The sequence below is a fragment of the Plutella xylostella genome, chromosome 22 (genome assembly GCF_932276165.1).
Source record: "Plutella xylostella chromosome 22, ilPluXylo3.1, whole genome shotgun sequence".
NCBI classification, from domain to species: Eukaryota; Metazoa; Arthropoda; class Insecta; order Lepidoptera; family Plutellidae; genus Plutella; species Plutella xylostella.
The window spans coordinates 3,916,117-3,939,885 of record NC_064002.1 but is presented as its reverse complement, the minus strand read 5'-3'; the positions used below and the strand labels follow the sequence as shown (position 1 = coordinate 3,939,885).

At 41.2% G+C, this 23,769-nt stretch overlaps 2 protein-coding genes across 4 annotated transcripts in view; both read left to right on the top strand.

Moving 5' to 3' along the window:
• The first annotated feature begins 953 nt into the window (after positions 1-953).
• On the top strand, positions 954-6,235 carry LOC105387844. 2 transcript variants are annotated; one of them, XM_048629273.1, is made up of 2 exons: positions 954-5,289; positions 5,495-5,730. In XM_048629273.1, exons 1-2 carry the CDS (start codon positions 1,381-1,383, stop codon positions 5,594-5,596), a joined length of 4,011 nt encoding a protein of 1,336 aa, XP_048485230.1. In that variant the 5' UTR covers positions 954-1,380; the 3' UTR covers positions 5,597-5,730. The 2 variants fall into 2 exon arrangements, with proteins under 2 accessions (XP_048485230.1, XP_011556933.3); XM_011558631.3 differs by having other exon boundaries at positions 954-6,235.
• Positions 6,236-7,660: 1,425 nt separating this feature from the next.
• Positions 7,661-23,769, top strand: part of LOC125488489 (poly [ADP-ribose] polymerase-like) — a 54,852-nt gene continuing 38,743 nt past the window's right edge. The window contains exons 1-6 of one of the 2 annotated variants that reach the window (XM_048629283.1): positions 7,661-8,496; positions 18,150-18,291; positions 18,525-18,691; positions 18,873-19,066; positions 19,308-19,521; positions 19,790-19,895. In XM_048629283.1, coding sequence (XP_048485240.1) covers positions 8,386-8,496; positions 18,150-18,291; positions 18,525-18,691; positions 18,873-19,066; positions 19,308-19,521; positions 19,790-19,895 — 934 coding nt within the window. In that variant the 5' untranslated portion in view covers positions 7,661-8,385. Of the gene's footprint in view, positions 8,497-18,149; positions 18,292-18,524; positions 18,692-18,872; positions 19,067-19,307; positions 19,522-19,780; positions 19,896-23,769 lie in introns of both variants that reach the window. The other variant, XM_048629282.1, reaches the window with a different exon arrangement.

Sequence of the window (23,769 nt, the reverse complement as noted above, 5' to 3'; positions counted from 1 at the left end):
TAGTGCACTAAATAGACCATGTAGTTCACCTACTCGACAACAGATGGCAGCCCCATCTAGAACATTCTACTTCTTATGAGTCTTTTCTAGAGCTTCCTGGAATTCTCTATCTTCGGTAGAGATTAGTATAAAAGGCAGACGCCAACACCCCACAGCAAGTCAGTTTAATAGAAAGAGTGAAACAGTAAACATCTCCAGTGAATTGTGAACAATAATACCAGTGTTTTATTTCGAAGACTCAACAGGCTAATATATAGCTACCTCTACGTCAGTGGCATTTCCTCATCTTCCTGAAGAACCAAACAGGTGCAACCGCCACTTCCTTCGCACCGTATAGTAATAGTTCATGAAACGGTCGAAGTGATCCGCACATTTGGTCCTTCGAGCCGGATTGAAGACTTTGGAATGCCTGTAACGAGGTCCACGACAGGGAGGCTACAGCGCGGCGGCCTAGAACAGAGGCCTACTGAAGAATCGTCGGCCGCCGGCGCCACCGCCTCCACCGCCACCGCTACAGACTCCGACACGCACACGCCGTCAACCGCCGTGAAAGCATCAACATCGACGGGTGTGTCCACCGGAGTATCGACGCCGCCCTCGTCTGCCGCCAGGGTGGATAGCGTCTCGCCCCCCATAACAGGGGGGGCACCGCTCCCTGTGTTCGGGGGAGTACCGCCACCGCCCTCCACTGCCGCGAGGGTGGTTACAGCTGCTGCCGGAACGCCCTGCCCACCGTCATGCATCCGGGCTACTCCGCCAGCGTCTACAGCAAGATCGAAGGCCAAGTCATTAAAGGCACGCCGCATCGCCGAAGCGAAAGAAGAATTAGCGTGTCGTCAAGTTGAAATCGCCGAAGCAAAAGAAGAAATAGCACGTAGTAAAGAAGAAATAGCACGTCGTAAAGCTGAACTCGCCGCCGCCCGTCTCGCAGTTATTGAAGCTGAATCCAGCATCAGTACCGAGATGGAGAGTACGCTCAAGGTCGACTCGTGGCTCAAGACACAGCAGAATGTACTGGCCATCAAGAACGAGCCTCACTCCGCGTCAGCAGCACCACCACCGCCAACAGAAGCTGCTGAGTAGTCCAGACAGCATGATGAGGACTACGTTCTACCGCCGCCAGTCGCCACCGCCGTCGACCCTGCCTCCACTGCCGCCATCCCTGTCGCTCAGCCGCGGACAAGCGACTCTGTGAGCCTCACTGCCCTCGCCGAAGCTATTGCTCTAGCTGCAAGAGCCGGGGCGCCGCCGCCACCACCACCGCCACCGGCTCCGCGTCACATTAGTGAGCTACCGTACTTTAGTGGCGCGCCGCACGAGTGGCTACAGTTCAAGACCGCCTACTACGAGTCCGCCGCATCACTCGCGCCCTGCGACAACATGGGGCGCCTACGTCGATGCCTGAAAGGAAGAGCGAAGGAAGCTGTCAGCCGCCTGCTCATAACCAGCACGACGCCCGAGAACGTGATGAAGTCACTCGAATTGTGCTTCGGGCGCCCGGACAGCATCGCGCTCGCCGAGTTGGAACGTCTGCGCGCACTACGCCGGCCTACGGATATCGCTACAGAGTTCTGCTTCTTTGCAAACGAAGTAAGCAACATCGTAACGACACTTCAAGAGCTGCACCGCGACCGCTACCTCAACAATCCCGAGATCACGCAGCTCACAGTCGAGAAGCTCACCGCCGCCCACAAGCTTCGCTGGTTCGACTTCTCCGCCGCACAGTCGCCCGAGGAACCCGACCTGCTGAAGCTCAGCCGCTTCCTCACTCGGGAAGCCTCGATATGCGGGCCGCACGCACATGAGAAGACGTCGAGCATCGCCTACGAACCGAAGCAGCAGCAACAGCAGCAGCAGCCACGCCGCGCACAAAGGGCACACGCAACTGCGGAACAGAAAGTTTCGTGCCCAGTATGCTCCAACGCCGGCCACAACATAGCAGAATGCCGCAAGTTTGTAGAGAGCAACATCGACTCACGTTGGCAGCTAGCTAAGGAAAGCAGACTCTGCTTTCGTTGTCTACGCTACCGCAGCAAGACGCACCGATGCAGAATTAAGAAATGCGAAGTTGACGGCTGCGAGAGGTCACATCACCGACTGCTTCACTTCGTGCGCAAAGAGCCCGAATTAAAGAAAACGGAAGCAGTCGCCTCTTCGTGGACACCGAAGACGCAAGCGTATCTCAAGATAGTAAAGGTGCAAGTCTCCGGACCAGCGGGAGCGGTCGACACATGCGCGCTCCTAGACGACGGATCTACTGTTACGCTCATCGACAGTGACATTGCACAGAGGATCGGAGCCAGGGGGCCTATTGACCCTCTCTTCATAGAAGTGATCGCTGACACAAGCGTCGAAGAGTCCGCATCACGTCGCGTCACACTCACTCTCGAGGGGGCAAGCGGGACGCACATAGTCAACGCACGCACAGTAAGAAAGCTGCACCTCGCCGCACAGCGTGTCACCGAGCAAGACCTTGCCGGCTGCCCTCATCTAGAAGACATCCAGCACGAGCTGAAGCACGCAGACATGAAGCCAGGCCTGCTCATCGGGCAAGACAATTGGCACCTGCTCATGGCGTCGGAAGTGCGAGCGGGACAGCGACACCAACCAGTGGCTTCACGCACACCACTGGGCTGGGTTTTACACGGTGCACACACGCGCGCACTGGGACAGCGCGTGCACTACGTGAACAACATCATCAACCTCGAAGACAGCATGGACGAGCAGCTGAAGAGACACTTCGCGCTCGACTCATTAACGATCACACCGAAGACACCAAAGTCTGACCCAGAACAGCGAGCACTCGACCTGCTCACCAAGAACACCATAGCACGAGACGACGGCCGATATGAAACGTCTCTACTGTGGAAGAAGGATGACTTCAGCATGCCAAACAACTACGAGAACACGCTGAAGAGACTTCACAGCATCGAGAAGAAGATTGATCGCGACGCTGACCTCAAAGAAAAGTGCGAGAAACAGATGGAGAGCCTTATTACAAAGGGCTACGCTGAAGTCGCGCCACCGACCACATCAAACAAAGTGTGGTATCTACCGCATTTCGCAGTCGTCAATCCGAACAAGGGCAAGATTCGCATTGTCCTGGACGCAGCAGCCACATATAAAGGCGTCTCACTAAATGACCACCTACTCACCGGGCCAGACCTACTACAGTCGTTGCCGGGAGTACTTATGCGCTTCAGACAGCATGCAGTCGCCGTGACAGCTGATATCGCCGAGATGTTCATGCAGGTGAAGATACGCGCTGAGGATCGAGATGCCCTTCGCTACCTGTGGAGGGGCAACAAGCGTGATGGGCCGCCAACAGAATACAGAATGACGTCACTCATATTCGGCGCTACAAGTTCACCATCAACAGCAATCTACGTGAAGAATATTAACGCACTCAAGTACGAAGCCACTCATCCCGAGGCAGTAGACGCAATTATCAACAAACACTACGTCGACGACTACCTCGACAGCCACAAGACCGAAGAGCAAGCGATCAAGGTGGCGCAGGACGTCCGCGACATACACCGGCGAGGCCACTTCGTGCTGCGGCAATGGGCATCAAACTCCGAGGCAGTACTCAAAGCACTCGGCGAAACAGGCAACGAGCCCATGAACATTAAGATCGATGATGGATCAAGCGAACGAGTCCTAGGTCTCATCTGGCGGCCAAAGTCCGATGCGCTCGGTTTCAACCTAGACTTGGCGCGTCTGCCGCCTGCAGTCATAGAAAAGAAGATACCCACGAAGAGAGAAGCACTCAAGATCGTCATGTCGCTGTATGATCCGCTCGGATTTGCCGCGCCTGTCACCGTGCGAGCAAAACAGCTACTTCAAGAGGCGTGGCGGCGCGGCACTACCTGGGACCAGCCAATAGATGAAGACCTCTCAGAACAATGGCAACAATGGATGATGCACCTGGAAGGGCTACGCCGTGTCTCAATACCGAGGTGCTACGCCCGCTACAGCGACGCTACGAGTCTACAGCTACATATATTTGTCGACGCGAGCGAGTCCGCATACGCCGCCGCTCTTTATTGGCGGGCGGTAACAGCAGAGGGTAAGACATACCTATCGCTCGTCATAGCAAAGGCGCGAGTGGCACCGCTCAAGCTCACTTCGATCCCGCGCCTCGAGCTACAAGCCGCCGTTATGGGCTGCCGTATGGCCGCAGCCGTCATTGAAGAACACCAAGTTAAGCCCGAATCGAAGACCTTCTGGACCGACAGTAAGACGGTGCTGACATGGCTGAAGAACGGCTCAAGATCGTACCGCCCGTTCGTCGCGCACCGCATAGCTGACATCGAGGAAAACAGCTCTACAAATGAATGGCGCTGGATACCTACGAAACTCAACGTGGCCGACGACGCTACAAGGGATGTGCCACGCGACTTCGACGCTGACCACCGATGGTACAAGGGCCCATCCTTCTTACTCGAGGACCCTACTGCCTGGCCGGCGGAAAAACCACTTCTAACGAAGAAAACAGGCGAAGAGAAAACGACCTCAGTTACCGAAAAGTCTGCACAACTAAAAGAAGCGCTGCCAGACTACAACCGTTTCTCTAAGTGGGAAAAACTGCTACGAGCTACAGCAAGAGTTTTACACTTCATACAGCTGTGCCGGCCACGTGATCAGCGAGTCAACTACAAAAGAACTGCGAAAAATAGCGAAAAAGACCCTGACTGGCGCAAGAAAACAGCTACGAAACCGAACAAGCGTGCGACAGTGAAAACTACAGAAGACAGAAAATACCTCCCGCTCACCGGGCAGCTACTACGTGAGGCGGAAATACTACTCGTACGCCTAAGTCAACAGCAAGCCTTCGACTCAGAAATAGAAGACTTACAGAAAAACAGAACCCTGAACGCGAGAAGCAGGCTGCGCCACCTTGCGGTCGTCGCTGAAAATGGAATACTACTATTGAAATCGCGAATCGGCCGTACACTCAATATAGAACAAGGAGTCATCAGCCCTGCAATACTCGACGGCAATCATCAAATCACCAAACTGTGGATCGACTACACACACCGCCAGCTGATGCACGCAGGAGCCGAAACTACAGTTAATGAGTGCAGACAGCACTACTGGATACTCCGCCTTCGCACAGTGGTGAAGATGATAATTCATCGATGTCGACCATGCCGCATCAGGAAAGATTCACCCCCGCAGCCACCTACAGGAGACCACCCATCGAGCCGCCTTGCACACCACTGCAGGCCCTATACCTACACCGGCCTGGACTACTTCGGGCCTCTGACAGTCACCGTGGGCCGCACTCGACAGAAGCGATATGTGGCGCTCTTCACGTGTCTCACGACGCGCGCCGTACACTTAGAGCTGGTGGACTCTCTCACCACTAGCTCGGCAGTGATGGCGCTGCGTAGGCACATGGCACTCTACGGAACACCTACTGAGCTATGGTCCGACAACGGCACGAACCTGCGCGGGGCTGATAGAGAGCTGCGGCAATCAATCGACGCCGCTACAGCTGATGAAGCGGCCCAACAGAAGATCAACTGGCGCTACATACCTCCTGGGGCTCCTTTCATGGGTGGGGCCTGGGAGAGACTGGTGCGGTCAGTGAAGACCGCCCTTTACGCCGTCCTGAACGAGCAGCACCCAGCCGAAGAGGTGCTGCGCACACTGCTAGCCGAGGCAGAATACGCAGTAAACAGCCGCCCGCTCACGCATGTGTCACTCGAGCCCGACGACCCCGAGGCCTTGACACCGAACCATTTCCTGCTCGGCGGATCAGGACGCGTACACGCGCCTGGCAGCTTCGACGACAAGGACCTCATCAGCCGCAGTCACTGGCGCGCCTCTCAGCGCCTGGCCGACCTCTTCTGGGCAAGATGGCTACGAGAGTACCTGCCTGAACTTCAGCACCGGCGGGAGCCTCACGGACGCGGCGAAGCAGTCAAGGTTGGCGACATTGTCATGGTGACAGACGGCAACCTACCGCGCAACACGTGGCCAAAGGGCGTTGTCACGGCTGTCTACCCCGGACAAGACGGCATCGTAAGAACAGTCGACGTCCAAACCAAAGGAGGAACCCTTAGAAGCAAGGGCGTACCCAGGTAGGAGCAGGGGGGGGCCGCTGCCCCCCCCCTAGAGGATAAAATAAATGTAAATCTTCCTGCCAAGTGGAAATTAAAAACGTGTTAACTAAGTACCTACTCTGCGCAAAATAAAGTGTTGGAAACAAAATATCTTTTCTTTTCAGTCAGATATTTTGATTTCATATTATATGTTATACAATGTGTTTTTCTTCGAACCCGACAAACTTTAAGGGTGTATTCTGCGAGTGATTTCACCGAGAAAACACCCCCATATGTGGGGTCAAATTTTAAAGTTTTAGATACTTAGTTTTCATAAAAAATCATATCTTGAGATTTAAACGGCTTACGGACATGAAATAAAATGATTTTTACCGCAAAAAGTCATCTCTATTCAATAAAAATATGCACAACTGCTAAAAAGTTACATAAAATAAGTTACAAGCACCTAATCTAGTTTTTTTGACAAAAAAAGTGCAAAAAATTACATTTTTTGAGTAACTTTGAAAATAGCCCTCCTTTGATCGTATTTTTATGTGTATATATATATAAACTATAAACACTCATACCTTGTACTAATGTACTCCCTTGCGGGGTAGGCAGAGGTGCATTACTGCGCCCACTTTTCGCCAGTGTTATGTTAGTCCCAATGTAATAGGGGGCGGGCCTATTGCCATTTTACGCGCACATCCAAGACCCGAGAACAAATATCTATGTTTAAACAAATATCTGCCCCAGCCGGGAATCGAACCCGGGACCTTCGGTTCAGTAGTCAGGGTCACTAACCACTACGCCATCCGCTCGTCTTTTTTATGTATTTATGAAAAATTGTTTGAAATAAGCTAAACAATGATACCAAAACCGTATCTCTACGTCGAGGCAATCAAGAATTATTGCAAGTTCAAAACACACAACCACTTTTTTTGGTGTTTGTTGCATAATTTTTAGTGAAAGAGTTCTGATTGTAAAGGAAATCAACTTACATGAGCTCCGTTAGGTGTGTTTGAACTTTCAATAATTCTTGACTGCCTCGACGTAGAGATACGGTTTTGGTATCATTGTTTAGCTTAACTCAAATACTTTTAAAAGAATACATAAAAATACCATCAAAGGGGGGCTATTTTCAAAGTTATTCCAGTAAATGTAAATTTTTCCTGGTTTTTTGTCAAAAAACTAGATAAGGTGCTTGTAACTTATTTTATGTAACTTTTTAGCAGTTTTGCATCTTTTTATTGGATAGAGATGACTTTTTGCGGATAAAAGCATTTTATTTCATGTCCGTAGGCCGTTTAAATCTCGAGATAGGATTTTTTATGAAGACTAAGTACCTATCTAAAACTTTAAAATTGCCGCCATTTCTAGAATATTGAGATTTGACCCCACATATGGGGGTGTTTTCTCGATGAAATCACTCGTAGAATACACCCTTAAAGTTTGTCGGGTTCGAAAAACCACACATTTTATACCCGACCGACCATCATCTCGAAACAGGTACGAGCTGCCCCTCCCTAGCTGAAATCCTGGGTACGCCCTTGCTTAGAAGACCGACCAAGAAGCTGGTGATCCTGCCTACAGCTCCAGACTTTCCGACCAAAGAATTCAACGCCTGCAGGCGATGACCGGCGGGAGAGATGTACGGAACGACTAAAAGAAGTTTTGTTTTATTTGTAAATAGTTCATAGAAATAACTAGATCAAGTAGTTAACTCGATTACGCTCGCGAAGGTTCTGAGCGCTAAGATAAATACTTACTTATGTGTGTGTATAGATATAGATATAGTTTAAGTATGTACCTAGGTACCTACTAGTTGTTCGAGCACCTACCTACTTTAGTAATAATAATAAATAAATAGTGACAGGAAGTGAGGAGGCCAGCGCCATCTAGTAGGAAATAGCATAACGAAGTAGAACAATAGTGCACTAAATAGACCATGTAGTTCACCTACTCGACAACAGATGGCAGCCCCATCTAGAACATTCTACTTCTTATGAGTCTTTTCTAGAGCTTCCTGGAATTCTCTATCTTCGGTAGAGATTAGTATAAAAGGCAGACGCCAACACCCCACAGCAAGTCAGTTTAATAGAAAGAGTGAAACAGTAAACATCTCCAGTGAATTGTGAACAATAATACCAGTGTTTTATTTCGAAGACTCAACAGGCTAATATATAGCTACCTCTACGTCAGTGGCATTTCCTCATCTTCCTGAAGAACCAAACAGGTGCAACCGCCACTTCCTTCGCACCGTATAGTAATAGTCCATGAAACGGTCGAAGTGATCCGCACAAATTAACACTAATTTCGACAACCAGGAGCAATTATGGATGACTTGCCATATCAAGCAGAATACGCTAAATCAGGGAGAGCAAAATGTAAAGGATGCAAAGAAAAGATAGAGCAGGGGACCTTGCGAATAGCTGTGATGGTGCAGGTAACCTGACTTAAGTTTTTTGTCTTACAAATTATACCATGCCAATTGCCGGTCTTAAACACTGACTGTTGTGCCAAGGTTCAAGGTAAGAATCCCGAATGGGACGGCCCTTTTTAGGGTTCCGTAGCCAAAATGGCAAAAACGGAACCCTTATAGTTTCGTCATGTCCGTCTGTCCGTCTGTCCGTCTGTCACAGCCGATTTACTCGGAAACTATAAGTACTACAGTGATGAAATTTGATGGGAATATGTGTTGTATGAACCGCTACAAAAATATTACACTAAATAGTAAAAAAAATAATTGGGGGTGGGGCCCCCCATACATGTAACTGAGGGATGAAATTTTTTTTTTCGATGTACATACCCGTGTGGGGTATCAATAGAAAGGTCTTTTAAAATGATATAAAGTTTTCCTAAAAAACATTTTTCTTAAAGTGAACGGTTTTTGAGATATCAGCTCTCAAAGTCGTAAAAAGTATGTCCCCCCCCCTCTATTTTTATAACTACGGGGTATAAAATTCTAAAAAAAAGAGAGGTGATGCATGCTAATTAACTCTTTCAACGATTTTTGGTTTGATCAAAGTATCTCTTATAGTTTTTGAGATAGGTTGATTTAACTGTAATTTTGCTGCTACGGAACCCTTTGTGCGCGAGCCCGACTCGCACTTGGCCGGTTTTTTGGCTATAACTCGAGGATACCTAAAACCGACAAAAACATTCAATTTTCTTTTCTCTCATGTAGTCAGTTGCCTAAGATGAACTGGGATAGGTATCGATTCTGAAGGGCACATTCTAATTTTAACGCTGTCAAAAAACGCTTACATTCCCTCTAAATTTATTTGGCATTCTGAAGGCACTGTTTATCTCCAAAATTAGAGACGTCACTTTAAATTTTGAATCTGACAGCGTTAAAACTATTCAACTTAGGTTAGATGGTCGAATTGGTATTCTGAAGGTCGCATTTTTAGCGATGTCAACGTAAAATTAGCAACTTTCTTCCTAAATTTAAAAGGGGTCTGGAAAGGTGCCTCTTAAAATTATACTAAAATTTCTAAAAGTAAAACCGTGAAATATATGGGAAATCGTTGTTGTAGGTGCATAAATATGGATTTAATCTGGAGTTTAGGTCTTCCTTAAGTAAGTTAAGCAAATTTCAGTGATATAAGTGTACTGTTTTATGGAGAAATAAATATGTGAAATTACCCCTTATTTGTGTTATTTTTACCAACCCTGAGAGTACAAATTGTGACGAAAATCAACCAAAGTAGGGCTCTTGTTGATAGGATGCTTCCTTATGTAAGTACCTTATTAGGTAGGTACAATAAAACTTAATTATTCCTTGTGTACAGGTAGAATATATTTAATCTATTTACTAACCTAAAATATTGTTATAAACCAAAAATAAACCTGAAAATGGATTAAACTATGTATCTAAGTATAGGTAAGAAGTTGCTTACAATCAACAGGCTACGTAGGTACTTTAAAAAGGTATGTAAGTAGGAGGAATCATTAAGTTTAGGTTACCTATCTTGATTACTGAAATAGAGGTGAGTACCTAGGTAAGTAGGTTTTTTTATTATTACTTATGTAAGTATCATAGATAGGACTCTACATATCTTCTCAAAGAAAAGTACCTACTTACTTACCTACCTACTACAAAACTTCTTAACTATCAAAATCCTGTTGCCTATGATAAGATGAACAGTAGGGCTAATTCTTAATAATTGTAATGATTATGATCAGTACATATCTTTCTAACTAGCTAATAATAAAGCAGGTAGATGTACTTGGCTCAATTTGAGTATTCTTACCTAAGTATAATGATTATCATAACAGGAACTAAAGAGTAAAGTAATAGGAACCTATACTGATCAGGTCATCTCCCCTCTATCCAAACAAATTAATGGTTATGATGTTGCAGCAATAAAACTTTTTGCATTGTTAAAGTAACCAAAAGTCAATCTTTGAAATAATTAATAGAGGGGGTTTGTTATCTTTACTAACTAAGTTTATTCACTGCCAACTAAGTTTTATTACAACTAGAAAATGAAAGTAACACAATTTAGAGAAGCTTTATTTCATTTTATAACATAGTCACATGTATCTATCAAAGTTCCTTTGTATGAAATATAATAATCTTGTTTATCATATGCACTGACGAGTCTTGGAAGAGTTCGCTTCGAGAAGACAAGATTTTATAATCCTTCCTGGGTTTCAATTTAGTTCTGTAACAATAATAATATGATAAGTATATGAATAACATTAACTAAATTGAATAATTTATAATATTTTTCACTACATCACATAGTGCACTGCATAAAACAAACTGTATGTATAGGTAGGTTGGTACCAAGATAGACTTTGATGCAATCAGCGGTAGACAATTAATGAGACTGGCTAATTGTCTCCTGCCCACTGGACCGACGACCTTAGGCGGGTAGCCGGTAGTGGCTGGATGAGGAAGGCCGAGGACAGAGTGTTGTGGCACTCCTTGGGAGAGGCCTATGTCCAGCAGTGGATGATTATGGGCTGATGATGAATCGTTTCACCGCTAAGAGAGATTGAAGTACTTAAGTATCTTTAACACTCAATCATTTAATTTTGTAAATTTTGTAAGTAAGTACTTACATAGGTTTTTCTTTTTTTTCACTCTATTACATAGTAAGTATAAATACTAACCTTCTGTTTAGGTAACTTAGATAGTCTGAACGGGAATGCGACTGGATCCTTTCATACTTGTTGATGCAGGTGTTGTGTTTCATATAACTTGCTGGCTGATGTTTTAAGGTTATGTTTGCATCTGAAATTATAAAATATTTCGTAAGCAAATATACACGAATAAGCAGAATATGAATAAGGTGCGAATTTCTCATTTTATATAATGGATTTGCACAAAATCTTCGTAACAATCAACACGAATTCCAAAGACGAATCCGTCAAGTTACATGTACTTATACATTTCACTATGTTTATGGCTTACCTTATAGGAAAACTTGTGTAATGAAAACCTTTGTAAGCAAGTAGCTATCACGGATAATTTAAGATCTTTCGTATCGTATTTATCACCATCGAATTTTTTCCCGGCAATCGGAGAAAGAAAACAATGAAAAAGTCAATGTATTTTTTTGGGGTTGCCAGTAATTTATTTCTAAATTACCTATAATGAGTCACATTGGAAACACTAATAGTTATGCTTTTCACGACAATAATAGGCTGTAAATGCATTTAGTATATTTTTAAATATATTTTTAACATGTTTTTATGTATTTAAAGTAAATTAAGATTAAAAAAATAAAATAACGACTATATTTCCATGATATCTATATTTCGCTGCCATCATTTGGTATTTGTCCTAAGCATGGGAACACTCATTTTAAAGACGTCAAATCAGCCTATTAAATTTAGTTGGCCGTTAAAATCGTTGCCTTCAGAATAGCAAAAATTAGCGCTGTCAGTTAAATTTAGAGATTTTAGCTCATTTTAAAATTAGGAAGTGTGCCCTTCAGAATCGGTACCAGTGAGTTATGTCGCAAGTCGCAATATGTTACCAATAGTCCTGCTTGTAAATGAGTGTTGTTGAATTTATGACAGCAATCTATCGTGCGTCGTCGCAGCCGCTCTTCACCTCCCCGGGTGAGAGGGACAGTCGCATTTTTTTACAAGTACGCATTGGTGCAGTTGCGACAAGGACAGAACTATACCCCTCTCGGTCCGCCGCGCTCGGTCGCCAACACAACAAGCATGAAGAAAACATTGTCAGCGTCACAAGGTACTATGCTGGGGTCAAACCCTGAATTAACCAGCGTTTCTAAGGAGAATATAATTTCGTTCAGAAACAAACGAAAGCAGCCAGACCCGGACCAATCCATCTCCAATACACTACACGACTTCCGTGAGGAGCTGATGACCTGCTTCAGGGAATTCTCTAAGTCCCAAAGCGAGGCTTTACTGAAGCTAACGGACAACGTCACCAATATCGGATCACAAATAACTGATATAAAACACGACCTAAGCAGCTTCAAAACAGAAGTCACCCAGGCGCAGTCTGCGGCTAATGCTAGGATAAAATCGCTCGAGGAAGCCTTAGTATCCACAGAATCATCATTGAAAACTGTCATTCAGGATTTACATATGAATGATCAGCGCAGTAGAATGAATAACCTCGAGATCTCCGGCGTTCCGATGTCCAAAGGTGAAAACTTGCACACAATGACATTCAATATGGCGGCAAAAGTAGGTATCAAACTCGAAGTGTCCGATATCAACTACATTCATCGTGTGAGAAGATACCCTTCAAGGAACCAAGAAGGTGACTCAGATGATAAGGAATCAGGAGATGGCAACCGCCTCCCTCCCAACATCATCATCAGGTTCCTGCGGCGACAAATGAAGAATGACTTCTTGGCAGCGGTACGTGCCCGGCGCGGCCTGACTACAGCCGATCTCGGGTTCGACGGTGCGTCGCGGCCTGTATTCGTCAACGATCACCTTACACCCCAGAATAAAATGCTATACAGGAGCGCCCGACACCTTGGCAGGGACAAAGGCTACAGGTACATATGGCTAAATGATTGTAAGATATTTTTACGTAAAAATGACGCATCTAAATACCTAATTATCTCATGCGATAACGATCTATTAAAGATAAAGTGACGGGTGCGTCCTTGTTCAATGCTTATAAAAATTATATTATGTCTCATGTTATTGCTAAGTAAGCTACATCTATTCTTGGGTATGTTTATGTTGCTTATTCGAATTTTACAAATAGCTCTGGGTGTTATAGCTACAATCCACATGTTACCTATTTCTTTATGCTTGATTTTCTATAATAGCAAGCTAAGCAAAATTGAAAACCTAATTCTTAATGTCTGTAAGCCTTTACGTCTTATAAGTTTTGTTATTGTAATTATTATGACAACAACATTATTATACCTATTTATAATGAATGCAACTTATTCCCTGGTACTTCTTGATGAAGCGAGTGCGGTTCAAACTACTTTGAGTGTACATCTAATTTTCACATATATTACTTACATTCAGCGCAACTAATTTATTATCTATTTATTACCAAAACACGAGAGGGCTACGCACAAAATCAAACGACTTTCTTTCAAACATATTAAACTGTGAGTTTGACCTCGTCTGTCTAACTGAATCCTGGTTAAATGATAATTTTTATAGTGCAGAATATTTTGACCATAGATTCGAAGTTTTTCGTTGCGACCGTGATTCTAAATGCACTGGGCTCTCTAAGGGCGGGGGCGTGATAGTAGCCGTACGTCGCGAGCTACGAGCATTTCTCCGTACCGAGTGGTGCGCGCCGCCGCCGGCCGACGAGCTGTGGGTGAGCGTGCCGCTGCGCGCGCGCGCCTCCACCGCCTCCCCTGCCGCCTCCTCCGCCGCCGGCGACGCTTCTCCTACTCATAGCTCTTCCGCTTTTTTACACATAGCTTGCACCTATATTCCACATGGCTTAAATCATCATCACCTACTCTCCAATTTCTATGACAGAGTGTCTGATTTACTCAACGCAAATCCAAACGATATCTTTATAATTCTGGGTGATTTCAATGTTTCAAAAGCTATCTGGTATTATGACGAGGAGATTTGTAGTATGAATATTAAAACTCAAAATGATATGTGTGCTATATTAACAGCGGACTTTATGAACTACTCGTTGCTTTCCCAATTTAATTCCGAATTTAACGCTAATAACCGCCTACTTGATTTAATTTTTAGTAATCGGGAATGTACTGTTACATCTTGCTCTAATCCTATAGTTCCGGAGGATCCCCATCACAAAGCTGTTGAAATACACCTAAAACTCTCGCTACCCAGTCCACTAAAAAATAAAACTTATACTAAGAAAATCTACTACAAAGCTAACTTTGAAGCCATAAAAAATGAACTCGATTCTATAAATTGGATTAGTATTTTTTCTCACATAAAAGATGTAGATCAGATGACAGATTTTTTCTATAATGCCCTTAATAACATTATAAATAAATATGTTCCTACTCGTTCCATCTCCAGCAAAACTAAACATCCCCCCTGGTACACAGTACCACTAATTAAATTATCAAACGAAAAACGTAAACTGCATAAAAAATGGAAAACTTATGGTAACCACACTGATTATCAAAAATATTCAACTCTTAGATCTAGGTTTCATAAAATGGAACGCGAATGCCATATAAATTACATTGACTTTGTAGAAGAAAATATTAAAATTAACCCAAAATACTTTTGGACATACGTCCATGCAAAAAAAGCCAATGATTCAATTCCGGATAGAATGATTTATCAAGGCAAATATTTAAGCAGCGGTGATGAAATATGTGAAGCCTTTAATACTTATTTTCACAGTGTATTTATCTCAACCCCTAACTCATCGAGCTCGGCAGAGCAAGCGAACCCTGGCGTTTCCGTTGTGAACCTAAGCTCGGTCGAGTTGGACTCGAAGTTAATACTCAAAGAACTACAATCTGTAAACATACACAAGGGTGCAGGTTTTGACGAAATCCTGGGAGGGATTCTTATATCTAAATGTGCCAAGGAGCTTCTTACACCAATTACTTTAATATACACAGCTTCTACCGCTAGTGGTGTTTTCCCTAGCCGATGGAAAGTAGCGTTGATAACTCCCATCCCGAAAAATAAAAATAGAAGTGTTGTAACCGAATACCGACCCATTTCTAAATTGAGTATATTTGGAAAGATATTAGAAAAAATCGTAACATCTCAAATTTCTTACTCTGTCACATCACAGATAGGCAGCACGGATTCATGAAATCACGTAGCGTAGAATCAAATATGGTTACCTTCACTGATTTCCTCTGTAATGCAATGGAAGATAACCTGCAGGTTGATGTCGTGTACACCGACTACTCGAAAGCGTTCGACAAAATCAATCATAACTATCTGTTAGATAAACTTTCAATGGCCGGTGTACATGGCAGCCTCCTCAGGTGGATAGATTCGTATGTTCGTAATCGGTCACAGGCTGTTTATATGAAGGGGTACTGCTCAGGCTTCCTGAATGTGCCCTCTGGAATTCCGCAGGGGTCACACTTAGGGCCCCTATTATTTTTGCTGTATATTAATGATTTAGGCGACAGTCTGAGTGACACAAATTTTTTACTATATGCAGATGACACAAAGATATTCAGAGCTATCAAAAATGTCGAAGACTGCCATCAATTGCAATCAGATCTCACAGTTCTTACAAAATATTGCTCTAGTAATCAGCTATTTTTAAATGCTGAAAAATGCTGCATAATGACTTATACTCGAAAAAGAAATGTTATAAATTTCGAATATAAGATACACAACCTAACGCTGAGACGCGTCAACACTATTAGGGACTTAGGAATAACTATGGACAGTAAACTATCTTTTAACTCTCACATAGACTCAATTATACAACGAGCATTAAACAGTCTAGCATTTATTAACAGAATAAGTAAAGCCTTTCGTAGTACTGACACATTGAAAATTCTTTATTTTGCCTACGTTAGATCATTACTAGATTTTAGCTGTATAATTTGGAGTCCGAATTATGATGTACACATACAACGAATCGAAAAAATTCAAAAAAAGTTTATTAAAATTCTTAATTATCGTAACAATATAAATAATATATCCTACGAATGCTCACTTAAAAAATACAACCTACTTTCTTTAAAAAACCGCCGTGTACAATTTGATTTAGCTTATCTATACAAAATACTGAACAATATGATTGATTCCCCAACACTATTATCCAAAGTTACCTTTGTTGCCCGTAGACGAGTGCCCGCCAGGTCCTCTCGTGCCCTGAACCTGTTTGAGCCGCCTCGCTTCACCAAAAACTACACTCTTAATCACTTTATACCGAGATCACTAAATACCTACAATAAACAATTCTTAGATTTAGACCTCTTCAATGTATCCTTACAAAGCTTCAAGCATAAACTATACATGTTATTATGTAACAAAAATTATACCGTAACCTCTTAAATGTACCTAACTATATAACATTAATAATGTGTTGATTGTGTAATAAAAGCTGCATAGGATCCTAATAACTTCCCTACTATGTATTTGTAGTGCCATTTACTTTGTTTATGTACCTTTTATTATTCACTTACTACATAGGTAAATACAAAAATTAAATCCAGTCTATTTAATTAAGTATATCCTGTTTGATGGCTTACCTTACCGATCCCAAGATTAGAACTTAGTAATAATCGTAGGGTCAGACAGGACAACTTACAAAGTACAAAATGTAATTTTTCATTAATACCTGAACACCCTGTTTGATGGTTTACTTATTCTTAAATACCGAACCCAAGACTATAATTATTTATATTGAATCGTAGGGTCAAACAGGGTTACCTTCAATAGGTATTTACTAATTACCTGCCTTCATTCCTCAACAAAAAAGAAAATAACACAAATCTGTTTCAACTTTAACTGTAACTGTACCTACCTGTTAAAATATATTGTACCTACTTTCATACTTGTAAGGTTGTAAGTAATGATAATTATTATAATCGTGCCCATTCAGACGCAGCAGACACAGAAAAGTTGTAGGTAAAACCATAGTATAAATATATGTACCTATTTAAGTTCATAGAATCCTCATAATTTTTTGTGTTACCTATTAATACGTTATGGACATAAAACTTACACTTAAATTACTCTGCATACATATAATAAATTACACCAACCTACAACCTAGTAACTTTAATTCTACCTCATAAAGAACTCATCACATACTGACTAATTTAATCATTATTGTATGTTGCTAAAGGTTAGAATTGCTTGTATCTTTCATCTTATTCTCTTTATGAACTAACTATTGTTTGTCACTTAGCTACCTACTTGCTTTACTATCGTTATTGAGAATAGATAACGTTATGTCTGCCTTTTCAATATGAGTATCTTTCATATACCTACATACCTACTCAAGATTATAATTATCTACTAGTATTCTTATAGCTAGTTGCTAACAAACACTTTAGGTTTGTAATTGCCCAAGTACTTTCAAACTTTACTTTAAAATGGAACTAATAAGATTTATATCACGCATTGTGTGTAAGATTTGTATCGCACGGCTTTAACCGTCATAGTAAAGTTCCTATAACTTTGTGGTAAAATAAATAATAATTATAGACAATACCATGTACTAACTGGCTATACATACATTGTCTTAGTAGGTATGCACGCTCCGGTGTTAGTTGTAACCGGTTACCGGGCCTGATATACTTAGTCGTATTTTTGTATACTACCCTCCTAATATATTAAGCATAATTATGTATAAGAATGTATAACTATGTACACTTGAACATTTTTCTTTTATAGTAAAGCTAATGAACGACATACTGTTTAGCTTAACTGTCTGATAAATTATGTATATACTTACTTAAGTAACCCTAAATGCTCTAAATGAAAGACTATTTAGTAATTAATATTCGGCTCTTTTTGGTCTGTAATAGTTTATTAGAGATAACTAGCATAGTATATGTCTTGTAATGACTGTTTGTAGCCAAAATAAAGAAAATAAAATAAAATAAAATAAGCAATATACAATTAATTGACCAATAATGATTATGGTCCAGTCAAACTCACCAATCTAATTTCATGATATATATTTTTTGTATTGTTTCCTAGTCAGCAATCTATGATGGGAAGCAGGCCAACTGGCACCATGAAGAGTGTTTCTTCAAGAAGCAGCGTCCTAAAACTGCTCTTGACATTGGAAGGCTTAACACACTGCGGAATGATGACCAAAAGAGAATTACTAAAGCCATAGGTAAAGACTTGTTTTTATTTAAGAATAACTTAATATTAGATGAGTTTTATTCTAGGAAACTATACTTTCACATTTAAAATATACTGTAAATAATATATTTTTCTTTTTATTTGAAGGCAAAAGGTTTTTTTTTATTTAATTTTGATATTTAAAATATTTACTTAAACATAAAATAATTGATATGATAATTATGTTTTTATGTGCATATCTTAATGAATACTTAATTTTATCAGAGGAATACACTGGGATTGTGTTGCCGGTTGCAAAAGGGAAGAGTAAAGCAGCTAAGCGAGCCAATGCAGAAGCTTCAGCAAGCATGGCCGCCATCAAGGACTTCTTTATTGAATATTCCAAGTCAAGCCGGGCTACATGCAGAGTTTGTGAAATAAAGATTTGTAAGGTAATATTAAACTTGAATAGTCATGCTGAAATTTAAATTACACATAAGGTATTGATATGTTTAAAATAGAAATTGACTTTGCTCATGGTCATCCTTGTCACTCAAACCTATTTCAGTATCTGAGGTTGTACAGCATCACGTAAAATTATTATTGATAGTTATCTGTTTCTCATTCATTTAGGACGAAGTAAGAATATCCAAGACAGTGTATGACACAGAAGTGGGGCAGAAGTACGGAGGGCAGCCGCTGTGGCATCATGTGAAGTGTTTCGCGGAGGCCCGGGCAGAGCTGCTGTACATGGCCGGGGGGGAGGACCTGCCTGGCTTCAAGGTGCTCAAGAAGGAGGACCAGGCCATGGTGAAGCAGGAGTTGAAGTAATTATAATCATGGTTCTTTATTTGTGACTACAAAGTCACCCTGTATATGCAAAAGCCTATAAACCTGTATATATTAAGGTTCATTGAGCCTCCATTGCTAGGAGGCTTAGGCTGCATCAAAACATAAGTTTTACCATTCATGAAAAAAAAAGGTTGATGATTCAAGTACTCATTTATGTCCCCACCATCATTATGATGCCACTTGCACATGCTGTTTTCAACACAAATATTTTTTTAGGCCTTTCAAAGTGGAAGAAGTCCCAGTCAAAAGGTTGAAGGAGGAGCCAAAAGACGAAAAAGACATAAAGGAGGAAAAAGACTTAGAGAAGAAATTGAAGAAACAAAACACTTTGTACTACAAGTACCATGACGGCCTCAGCGACTGCAGCAAGAAGGATCTGCAGGCCATTCTAGAAGCAAACTCACAGGAAGTGCCTCCAGGCATTGATGAGGTAGTTCAGTTATCTATAAAAGTATTTCTTAAGTAAATAATGAACCTAGACATGGAATAATCCTATTGCGTCTCCCCACGCAATACCATTCAGATGTCTATTTTCATCCGAGGTTATCAATAAGTACCTAGCTTACTTGCCCTCAGCCATCTTTAATCAGATTCATACACATAGTACTTATATTTAATTATTTATTTAGGTACTAGGTAATAAAAATGCAAAGAATGATTGATTAATGATTATTGAAATATTTATAAAGACTTTTCAGCCTATAATTCGCATCGCTGATATGATGGCATTCGGAGCGCTGGAGCCCTGCGACGTCTGCAAGCAAGGACAGCTCGTGCTCGGCACCAATGGATACACTTGCTCAGGTACAGTCATACCTTTTACAACTTCATGTAACTGTGATAATTATAGAATAGAAGAATAGAATATATTTATTGACAAAAACTTAGCCTATTACAACATGTTTATGATCTAAATAAAGTAGAAGTAGTTAATCTTAAATAATACCGAGTTAACTCACAATTTACATTACACAAGGCTTCGACTGCATGAAATGGCCCTGGCAACCTACACTAGGAGACCTGTATCGTAGGAGCCAGTGTCTTTCGTTCATCGCTTGAGTTTCCTACTTGTTAGACATATTTTATATTTTAGTTTTGTAGCTACATATTTAAATATAATAATACAATACTTAGTGCATATAAATATGGTATGATATAAATGAGTATATATATATATAAGGGTAAATAAATACTTAAATATATATATTATTTCCTAATAATTTTTAATTTTCTACATTTAGCAGACCTTCAATTTCGTCATAATTGAGTGATTCTATATAATTTACTGTAATTCTTTTGCATGAGTGGAAAGTGTTTTGGTATAGATTTATTATTTTATTTATTTTATTGTACAAAAATGGTCCAAGAAAGGTGTGGAAATTTTGAGCAAAAGAGGTCCTTTTATGGGTGATTCGACAGACTTTGTCATTTCTGCGGGTGCTACAAAAGAAAACCGGATCGTAAGCTATTTGGGTATGTTGTTTTAATATAACCGAGCGAATGTACAGTCCACGAACCGTAAGCACTTTAGTGTCTGTATAAAGTTTTGATGTTGGATATCTGAAGGGTTTGAAATATGAGACCTTTAGTAGCGCTCTTTGAGATCGCTCTGCATGGATCATGTGTGTTTTAGAGGCACCTCCCCAGGCATAGATGCAGTAGGTTAGTATGGACTGCGCAAAGGCATAATAAACCATCTTAAGGAGTGCTTCATCAGCTATATGTCGTAATTGCTTGAATATAAAGATCAGTTTGCGGACACGACCAGACAGTGACTTGATGTGTGATATCCAATTTAGATGCTTATCCAAGATTACTCCCAGGTACTTGATTTCATGCACTTGTTCCAAAGAAGGGCAAGAACAACAAATTGGGTCTACACAAGAGTGAGCTGTGACAGTGAAAGTGCCTGTTTGGGGTTGACCATTGGATCTTATTGAAAAAGTAACATATTTAGACTTTTTAAGATTTAGGGTCAGAAGGTTATTCTTAAACCAATGCACAACACTACTTAGACCATCTTGGATGTTTTTCTGAACTCCTTGCCACGTCTTGCCATGGAACACGATAGCAGTGTCATCGGCATAAGTGACAATAGCAGCATTTCGGAGTTGGAGATTTCACAAGTCATTTATGTAAATGATGAATAGTGTCGGGCCCAAAATGCTGCCCTGAGGAACGCCATACGCTGAGCATTGGAGGTTTGAGCTTACTGTTGAGTCGATTTTACATGACTGAGTTCTCATGGTCAGGTAGCTGGTGAAAAGATCGTGCTGAATGCCACGTATTCCGATATTGTATAACTTGGCTAGCAGAATGGGTATGGAGACGGTGTCAAATGCCTTGGCAAGGTCAAGGAAGATACCAGCGCAGCGGTCACCCTCATCAATATGTTTCACTACAGTCGCGGTGAGGCGTGCGACAGCATCCTCCGTAGACCTTGCCGAGCGGAAACCATATTGATTTTCTGAGAGAAGGTTTTGTGACTCAAGATATTTAAGCAATCTCTTATTTATAATTGTCTCAAGGATTTTTGATATGGAAGGGAGAACTGATATTGGCCTATAATTAGATGGCAGGCTTTTATCTCCATCTTTATAAATGGGGTGCACCACAGATCGTTTGAGGGCAGTGGGAAATATGCCAGAGTCAAGACTGAGATTCACAATGTGTACGAGGGGAGCTAATATCAGGTCTTTGGCTACTTTAATAAGTTTGACAGGTATCCCATCCCATCCCGTGGCACAGTCAGCTCGCATGTTATTAATTATAAATTGGATCTCTGTGTGATCAGTAGGTAGTAGCCCAAAGGAGCCTGGTTTATGAGAAGCACTTTTTATATTTCGGGAGAGCAAGTTTTCATCTAAGTTATGTTCTCGTATTATCGTTTTGGCTAGATGGTCACCGACATTTGCAAAGTATTCGTTTGCATTATCAGAAGATTCCAGTGCTGACCTAGGACCTATCAACAAGTCAGAAGCGTTTTCCTTTTTCTTTTGTATGTGACATATTTTTTTAAGAGTTTTCCACATTTTTTTAGGGTCATTTTGAGCTTTTTCAAGTTGCGATTTTTCATATAATCTTTTTAATTTTTTTAATATGCTATTACAATAATTTCTGTATTTTTTATAAGTCTGTTGTAAAATTATATCATTTTGATTCTTTCTAAGGTTTTTATGTAGTTTATCTCTCTTTTTTATTGATTTTATTAGGCCAGGCGTGATCCATGGTTTGATATTATTCTTTGATCTAGGTAAAACTCGAGTTACGGAGTACTTGTCTATGGAACTTTTTAAGGTCTGTATAAAAGCGTTAGTTGCATGTTCAGCGTCGTTACAACTAAGTATTTCCATTAAATTACTATTTTTTAGGTCCATACAAACCTTGTCATAGTCCAAAGAGGTTGTAAATCGTGAGACATGTTTGTTTTTAACACTCTGTTGAATGGCCGAAAGTGACAATAATACAGCTTGGTGATCCGTATAGTGCCACAATCTTATCTGTTCCGGTGACGGAATCGCTGTGATCGAATCCAGTGATGCCATCGATTAAATTTTGCCTATTTGTGGTTTAAACGACAATGCATTTCTGCTATTACCTAAAGTTACATTCATAAGTATAAATAAATCAAAATATAGGGCCGATAATAAATGAAAGAGGATATAATGTATCAAACGATGTTGTATGGAAAATATGTCCACGGCGTACAGAAACAAAAATAGTTCTGATATAAGAGATTAAATCTAGATTACAATGATATATCTAGGTAATATCTGTGGGTCGTGGGAATAACGAGATAGATAGACTTAAAAAAAACTATTAAGTAATTATTATTTATTTATTTATGAACACTTTATTTTACATTTTCTAAAGTAACAAAAAATAAGAGCATAAAATTAAAAGAAATTCAGACAATGTACAAAGGCTAATTGCCAAAAAGCAATTTCTTTCAGCCAACCCTTGATCGGTTGGGAGAAGATGTCATTAATCATCATTATTTCGTCTAAAATCGCTGCAGGTGCGCGAAATTCTTCTTGGTATACTGCCTAACATTTAAAGTGACATGTCATCTGTAATCAAAGAAAAATAAAGATTACATACTTTTCATTATGACCCATCCCGTGGCCCAGCAGTGGGGCACGGGATGGGGTGAAAATATTAATAAAATTACATGTGTGTATATGGGTAAAATTATTCGTCATATTTGGCAACACTAACCTGTAGCCGCTGCAACTCGTTCTTCCAATTTTTCAAATGGAATTAAAGGCGCCTGAATACGTTATTCTTCCTGCATAAAAGCAAATATATCTAGTATTACTTTTCTTGCATCACTTTTCAGCGTTTTTGGCATTATTTTCACGCAGAAAATCACAAAACAAATTAAATAACGTAGCGTCAGCCTCTTCGCAGATATTGACAACTAAAATAACGCACAGAGTATGAAATGACTTTTGACAATGACGTCACGTTAGTTGCACATTTTGACCACCGGAACAGATAAGATTGTGGCACTATAACTGTGCTATCTAAAACTATTGTTATTGATGGGTTTTTACTTTTTAATAATATATGGTCAAGACAGTTGCCTTCATGAGTTGGGTAGGTATGAGCCGGAAGCAAAGTGTGTGTTGCTGTTAAGTTTAGGTATTTTTCGGAGTGACTGTCTCTGTTTAGTGGT